The 8751-nt window shown below is 41.3% G+C and overlaps 1 protein-coding gene across 2 annotated transcripts in view; it reads left to right on the forward strand.

Annotated features, from left to right (window-relative positions):
• Positions 1-278: 278 nt before the first annotated feature.
• The window catches only part of SEC22B (SEC22 homolog B, vesicle trafficking protein), a 20292-nt gene continuing 11819 nt past the window's right edge, over positions 279-8751 (forward strand). The window contains exons 1-2 of one of the 2 annotated variants that reach the window (XM_006763077.2): positions 279-513; positions 7021-7130. In XM_006763077.2, coding sequence (XP_006763140.1) covers positions 439-513; positions 7021-7130 — 185 coding nt within the window. In that variant the 5' untranslated portion in view covers positions 279-438. Of the gene's footprint in view, positions 514-6269; positions 6344-7020; positions 7131-8751 lie in introns of those variants that run through there. The other variant, XM_006763078.2, reaches the window with a different exon arrangement.

Genomic DNA, 8751 nt, shown 5'->3' on the forward strand with positions numbered 1-8751 from the left:
AAAATATGTAGCCTGATTTTATTTTACACACCCTCCATCTAAGTACTCATTAACTCCCACCCTCCTTTCCAGCCCTCTCCCCAAATGTAAAGTATCAAGAACTAGAACTTTCTGTTTCAGTTTGTGTGCCACGCCCTCAAGGCTTATCGGAAGCTCGAAATCCAGAAAAAGTGAGTGGGGCCTTGGAAGTGTCTGAAGGTGGAAGGAGAGGCGGCGGAACTGTGTTGCGAGGGTTGTGTTTCTCAGTGGGAAGTCTATTCTGGGGACCGGTAGTGAAAGCTCTGAAGCTTGGTTCCGGCCACCTCAGCAGCAAGCGGAGACGCCAGCAGCTGGGTCTCCGGGAACTGAGGGAGAGACCTAACTGTGGTGGCGGCGGAGGAAACCCAGAGGACGCCAACGGCCGGGCGGCCCAGTGTGGGGTTCCTGTAACCTGCGAAGATGTTGTTGCTCACGATGATCGCCCGAGTCGCGGACGGGCTCCCGCTGGCCGCCTCGATACAGGAGGACGAACAGGTGAGCTACCGGCTCCCCGCGACCCCAAGTCCCTGCCGGGGGTGGGCGGTGCTGTCAGCACTTGGTTTCTTCTCAGGACGCGGGAGACCCCTGCGACTCCCCGGACACTCCGGTCCCCTCTGAAGTGCTTTTTTTTTTTTTACCTTTTGGCTTTGGAGAGACGACCTGTTAGAGGAAATCTGCTCTGAAGGCGGAGGTGGATTTTGGGGTTACCTGTTTCTCTTGCAACGAGCAGACAGAACGCCCTGGAGAAGGGAGAGGTTCCGCTGATGGGGGTCCCCCGTGTTCTGCCATTCTTGAGGGACTTGGTTAAAATCCAGGACGCCTAAGTTTTGGCTGCTGCTAAGGTTGACCGACAGGCCCCGGGTTAAACCAGCCCCCGGATTCTTCAGCTGCAGCACCTGATCCTTGCCCTCGCTCGCCGATATCTTTTGAAAGCGGGTGAGGTGGTATTGCCACACGGAGGCACCTGTCTGAAGTTCAGTTCAGCGCCTTCTTCCAAGGTTATGCCCAATCCCCGCCTCCTCCTATAGATTCTTACCGTTGGAGGTATAGCCCCTGCGTTATCTTCCTGTTGCGCTTTCTGCCTTCACCTTACTGTTTTTCTTTGCCTTTTCGTAGTTTCCTAGCAGGCAAATGACAGATCTTAGCCATCTTTGTGTTTGTGATCGCTTTTACAACAGCAGCTTTATGCTACTAGGTGCTCAAAAAGGTATTGGATTGGTTGAAAAAAACAACCACCACCCAGACATCTTGAAAAGGCGCTCCTTTGTGCCTTAGACACACAAGGGAAAGTTTCTGGTGTGAAGCAAGTTTCTAGAGCAAGGTTGGGAGGTCTCCGAAGAAGGGAGGCTGAGAATGAACTGGTCATGACGTGTTTAAAGTAACCAATTTCATCCTACTTTCTCATACAACCTAAGTAGTTTATGGATGAAAACTTCAAGCCCTAAAAATAAGACGAGTTGTAGGGGGGAAAAATGTTTGCACATATCTTTTTTTGGACTTTTTGTTCATATATGCGTGAAAAATAAATTATGAAGCACACCCAATGTGCCAAGCCTGGTGCTAATGCAGGGGATTAGTGCACACAGTCCCCACTTTCCCGGGACTTAGAGTTTGGTGGAAAAGCCAGACAACTAACAATTATAACGGAGTGTAACTGCTGTGGACGAGGACGAAGGTTTGGTTAAAACATGGAAAAGGTATGGTCTCTACGTTGAGTCCGGGAGATCAGGAAACTCTTCCCAGAAGAAATGACATTTCAACTGACAGCAGCGTCTGGTAATAAGGGAGGCTTCTCTTTGGTTGTATGCATTTTTAGGTTTGATACAGAAATGCGTTTACTTCCACTTTTAGAGGAACAGTGATACAGATTTTGAAGTTGCAGGTCATGCCAAGTGAAATGTTTTCTGTTCATTCAACAAAACAAGTTTAAACACTGATATAAAATGTGAAAAAAATGGAGCATGCTCTGAATTTTAAATTGTGAAATATTTTTCTCTTTTCCAATTTGTTAAGATTTTCTAGGAACACTCTGCAGAAGGAGTGGAAGTTTTAAATGGAGCATGATTTGGAAGAGTGGGATGGTGTGGCGAAATACTCTTTAAAGGATGTGTCGTTTGACTGAGAAATAGTTTTCCCCAAGTGGGGGAAATCTGGTCAGCTTTCCAGCTATTGCATTGAATTTCAATGTGAGCAAAGAATACAAAATGGATTTGAAGTTAAATTAATATTAGTAGGCTCCGACCCTCTACATTGATACTTTATTGAAAAATTGACATATTATTGTGTTTCTTAATTTAATTATAAATTAGGTATCCATCTACCAAAATGGGTTACTTTGTTCAGTTGACAATCACAATATATTTTGTGATTGTAATCCCATGGTGATTTCCTTTAGAAATGTTGACTTTGAATGATAAAGCATTAAACTTGTACTAACTGCAAAAATATCAATTGTAGACTAATTTTTACCATTACAATAGTATACAGAATATTTATAGAATGCTGACTACCTTCTATGCACTGTGCTAAGCCTGTTAAGTGCATGATCTCATGCAATTTTAACAGCAATAGATACAGTTATTATCCCCATTTCTAGATAAGGACACTCTGAAATTTAGGATGGGTCTCTTGAGTAAAGTCACATAGCTCATAAGTAGCACAAAAAAAAATTTTCTTTTTTTTAATCCTCACCCAAGGACATACTTAGAGAGAGGAAAGGGGGGGAGGGGGGAGAGAGAGAAACATGGATTGATTGCCTTCTGAACATTTCCTGACTAGGGATAGAACCACACTCAGGTATGTGCTCTGACTGGGAATTGAACCAGCAACGCTGCAGTGCACAGGACAGTGCTCAACCAACTGAGCAACTCTGGCTGGGCACAATGCAATTTTTTATCCGGGTTTCGTAACTTTAGCACTGTTGACATTTTGGGATGGAGAATTCTTTGTTGCGGGAAATTGTCCTGCGCATTGTAGGATGTCTAGCAGCATCAGTGGTCTCTACACCTTGGATGCCATTAGCACTGCCTCCGCCCTCCCTCCAGTTGTGACAACCGAGAATGTTTGCAGACATTGCCAGATGTCCTGGGGTTGGGGGGTGGCGGTTGGGGCAAAATCAACCCTGCTTTGGAACCCTGGTTTTTAATCAATATCTGACTCCAGACTACAGACTTAGTATCTACCCACTACACTAAATTTACAACCTTGTGCTATGACTTTTTAGTAATGTATTTACATCTTAGGAGTCCAGGAATAATTTTTTAAGGAATGGATATCTCTACCAAATACTTTTATAGTAAGTATCTTAATTGTCCAGGTCAAATAATTCAATGTACCTTTTCAAGTATGTACACTGATAAAATAGAACATATTTTAAGTAGTTACTAGGTGCTAGTCCCTGTACAAGTTGCATTATTACTGCAGTTGAATGGTTATTCAGATAATACAATAGAGAGTAAAATAAAATATCAGATTGTCTTATGCATTGTTTCCTCTGTGCTTAACTAGAAGCATAGGTCTAGGACCATGGCTGGCAAACCGTGGCTCGCGAGCCACATGCGGTTCTTTGGCCCCTTGAGTGTGTCTCGTCCACAAAATACCAGCTCTTCCACAAAATACCGACTTCTGCTAATGGGCCACGAAGTTTCAATCACACTGTATGTGCGTGCCCGCACGTGGTATTTTGTGGAAGAGCTACACATAAGGGGCCAAAGAGCCGCATGCGGCTCTCAAGCCGTGGTTTCTCGACCACGAGTCTAGGGCAATAGAGAGATGAACTTTTCAATCCTAGAGTTCCTAACTGATAATCTATTTTTTCTTTCTTCCATTCGCTGTTTCTCCTTTTCAGGTGTTTGCAGTTTTTTCACCTACCTTTCTGTTCTACTTCAAAATGAAACATACTCTCTTCTCTTTCATTTTGCCCCAGCTCTGTGGACTTGCAGAGCTAACCTAGTAGGCAACAGATAGCTCCAAAAAAAGCATAGTCTGTTTAGAGTTGGATGAGTGTACCTTACTGTAATTAAGAGGAAAATGGTTGGTTTTGGTGCTTCTGGCCTTTGACCAGTTGAGCTCATCAGGAATTTAAAAATGATAAGCATTTACCTAAATACTCTGCAAAGGCAAAAGATGGCATTTGATACAACTAGTTGTTCAGCAGTCCTAGTGACACCAATAGAAATTATTGCAGTTGTTTGGCCAATTACTACCCTGTACTTTTTATATTATATACAGAACCACACCCTAAATATGCTACTGGATGAACTCAGATTAGTTTCAGAATTTTTCAGACATTCACATCCTCTATTATTGGATTACTAACAGATACCTTTTCTTATAGTGTATAAAAGGTTCAAGTCCATTTTAGATAAAGTAGGAAACAGAATTAAGATATCTAATCTAATTATTTTTAGGTAGACTTTAATCTTGAAAGCAAACAGGATTTATCTTTAACATAAGTGGTGCTTACGTTGTGAAACCTAGATTTAAGCTGCCCTATGGTATCTTGAACACTTTCTATGAATTTGACTTAATATTAAATCGTAAAACATCACCTAGATGGTGTATCTGCTATTGCTGCAGCAGTTTTTTGTTTTTTTTTGTTTTTAAATATATTTTATTGATTTTTTACAGAGAGGAAGGGAGAGGGACAGAGAGCCAGAAACATCGACGAGAGAGAAATATCGATAGCTGCCTCCTGCACACTCCCCACTGGGGATGTGCCCGCAACCAAGGTACATGCCCTTGACCAGAATCGAACCTGGGACCCTTGAGTCCGCAGACCGACGCTCCATCCACTGAGCCAAACAGGCCAGGGCGCTGCAGCAGTTTTAATTGAAGAGATGGTATCGCATGCTTAGGAGCAGGAACTCAGAGCTAGACTGCTTGGGCTCAAATGCTAGCAGCCCCTTTTCTTCCTGACCCCAAGCCCTTGAGCAAGTTTGACTTGTCAGATATAAAATAAACTTTAAGGTGCTCACCTGCCTTTAGCTGTCAAAAAACTTAACACCTATGGTTGTGGGTATCTTTAAAAATAGCAGTGTATGAGCTCTGTGTGCAAGATGCTGATTTAATTCATTTCGGGGTGGAGATTGTGTATGAGTATTTTTTTAAAAGATCTCCAGGTGATTTTATTGTAAAGCCAAGGTTGAAAAGCATTAATCTACATTTATATTATTTCTTGGCACTTTAGTAGCGTTTCCAACTTTACTTGCATTCTTTTTATCTATTGTTGTGGGGTCAAAACTCTTCTGAATGCTACATGAGGGCATGGGGAAGCAAACAGATTGGCAAATACCATTCAAACCTAGGAACGTAGGGTATTGTGCACTAGTTCAAAGCAAGTGGTAGTGTTCAGTCTCCTTTACTGGCTGACCAGTCATGAAAATTTTTTTTATATATATATACAAAGTGTCCCAAAAAATGTATACACACCTGAAGAGCTGATAGCTCAATTTTGAAAATGAAGTGTATTTTAATAAATACTGCCTTTATAATTATTCAAAGTGTGTGTATACATTTTTTTGGACACCCTATACACACACACACACGCAATATTGTTTAATGATAGTATATAATGTTAATTATTTCAAAGTGTTAATATATAAAACTATATATACATACATATACACACATGTACATGCATATATATACATTTATATGTGTTGATATAGAAATATTTCTCAAGTGAACAGCATTATAACAAATCATTGCCATAAAGACAGTGCTGAACAAGATAAATATACAAATTCATAGTTCTAGTGGTCTCTGCCTAACTCCCAGGCTCACTTGTTTACTTTCTTATTCATATTTAATTGTTCAGTTTACCATTTTATTCTCATTTATTTTATTTTTAATTGAGGTATAATTGACCTGTAACATATTAGTTCCAGGTATACAACATAATGATTTGATATATGTATACACTGTGAAATGGTCACCACAATAAATCTAGCTACCATCCATCACCATACATAGCTACTTTTTTTTCTTGTAATGTGGACATTTAAAATTTACTCTCAGAAACTTTCAGATATGCAGCACAATGTTATTAATATTAGTCGTCATGCTGTGTGTTAGATCCCCATGAGTTATTTATTTTATAACTGGAAGTTTGTAACTTTTAATCCCTTTCATCCATCTTGACTCACTACTCCCCCTTCCCCCTGGCAACCACCAGTCTGTTCTCTGCATCTGTGATTTTGGTTTTTTGTTTTGTTTCGTTTGTTTTGTTTTTTAGATTTCACATATAAGTGAGGTCATACAGTATTTCTTTCTCTGACTCACTTAGTGTAATGGCCCTCAAGGTCCGTCCATGATGTCACAAATGGTAAGATTCCATTTTCTTAATGGCTGAATAGTATTCTGTGTATGTACCACATCTTCTTTATCCTTTCATCCATTGATGGACACTTAGGTTGTTTCCATATCTCGGCTATTGTAAATAATGCTGCAATGAATATTAGGGGTGCATATATCTTTTCAAATTACTGTGTTCATTTTCTTTGAATGAGTACCCAGACGTGGGATTGCTGCATCATATGACAGTTCTATTTTTAATTTTTTGAGGAACCTCCATACTGTTTTCATAGTGGCTGCACCATTATACATTATCATTAAACAATGTTGCACATATATTTACATTCCCACAGTGAATGAGGGTTCCCTTTTCTCAATATTCTTACCAACACTTGTTATTTCTTGTCTTTTTGATATTAGCCATTCTGGCAGGTGTCAGGTGGTATCTCATTGTGGTTTTGATTTGCATTTTCAATTCACCATTTTAAATATAGCTATACTTACTTGTACATTGCTTATCTGCCATTGAAATAATTTTTATTGCTTCCTCGTTTTTACTCTTAGCTCAGCATTTTACTATATAGGATTTTAAGATTTCACTTTGTTTTCTCAATACTCAACCTCAGATCCAGACTGATAATAATACTCTAACCACTGAGCATATTGGCCAGGGCTGGAAAATTCTTAAATGAAGGTGTCTTCTTTCAGGCTTTTCGGGACCTTCAAAAGTACCAGAGTCAGGCTAAGCAACTCTTTCGAAAATTGAATGAGCAATCCCCTACCAGATGTACTTTGGAAGCTGACACCATGAGTTTTCAGTGAGTATAATCCTGATTTCTTTGTGATCATTTAAGTATGAAATATAGTAAATGTAAGTAACATGTGATGAGAATAATTTTTTAAAAGTAAGATAACTTTAAAAGTGTATTCTCTTCATGAAGCCACTTCCCTATCTATAATTCTGTAAAACTGAAATCTTGGTTTGTTTATTCCACTTGTGTCTAGTGAATGCTATACCTGGCATGCAATAATAGATTGCTTTTGCTTTAGGAGCTTCATAGAACCAGACACATTCAGGTTAGTACCCTGCTCAAACATCTGTATATATATATAAAAGGCTGAGTGTCCATCCTTCCCCATGACTGTTAGCTGTGACACACACTGACCACTAGGGGGCAGACGCTCAATGCAGGAGCTGCCATGAGCTCTCTGGTCATTTAAAAATAAATGGCACCATGGACCTGGCACCAACAAACCAACACTCGGCTTCCTCCAAGTGGGACACAGGCCCCGCCACCTCCCTGGAGCAACACCCCACCAAATTGCAGCGAACGCTGCCAAGACCCCATGGCGCAAAATGCAGCCCACAGCCCAACCCAGCCCAGAAACGGTGGCTGTGGGTGCCGGGTAATGACCTTTTGTTCTCCCTGCGTGATCTACAAAATGATCTGCTTTGTGTTGATATTTACTGCTGTGTTGCTGACAATCACCTGAAAGAAAGGTTGGGGTGCTTCACTGGCCTGGGAAAAGTTTAGCTAAATCAGAAAGCAGGTCTAATTAAGCAAGTTTATCTATATACTAGTAGCCTGATGCACAAAATTCATGCACGGGTAGGGTCCCTAGACCTGGCTGGTTATCAGGGCCAATCTGTGGGGTGACCGGCTGGACAATCGGGGTCCCCACTTGCACCCACCTTGGCCTGGTGCAGCCCACTCACCTGCTCCACCATCCCACCGCAGTCCCACTCTTGTCGGGGCTCATCAGGGCCAGCAGCACCTCCACTGCCGCCCACTGCTAGCGCTGCATTGCCGACGCCACCATGTTACACACCACCCCCTGGTGGTCAGTGCACATCTATTTCCTGGTTGGTTGAACTCCTGCCTGTGGGGACAATTTGCATATTAGCCTTTTATTATATAGGATATAAAAGGCTAAGGTGACTCTTGCATGCACGGTACATATAAAAACTCTCACTGGTGCAAATCACACGTGTGTGTTTTCTGTCTGTCATTGTCGATTGTGAATTTTTTTTTTTTTAAATATATTTTATTGCTTTTCTACAGAGAGGAAGGGAGAGAAATAGAGAGTTAGAAACATCGATGAGAGAAAAACATCGATCAGCTGCCTCCTGCACATCTCCTACTGGGGATGTGCCCGCAACCCAGGTACATGCCCTTGACCGGAATCGAACCTGGGACCTTTCAGTCCGCAGGCCGACGCTCTATCCACTGAGCCAAACCGGTTTCGGCCGATTGTGAATTTGATTGACACTTCTATTATAGGGAAAGGGCAAATAGCAATATTAAAATATTTCTTCTAATTAACTTCCTTTCAGTGTGCACAAATCCGTGCACCAGGATACTAGTTTACTAATAGGGTAACCGTGAACAACTCATATATACTTCTCCAGGCCTCAGTTTCCTCTATAAAGTAGGGAAA

This window comes from Myotis davidii, unplaced genomic scaffold, assembly GCF_000327345.1.
Source record: "Myotis davidii unplaced genomic scaffold, ASM32734v1 scaffold217, whole genome shotgun sequence".
Lineage (NCBI taxonomy): Eukaryota > Metazoa > Chordata > Mammalia > Chiroptera > Vespertilionidae > Myotis > Myotis davidii.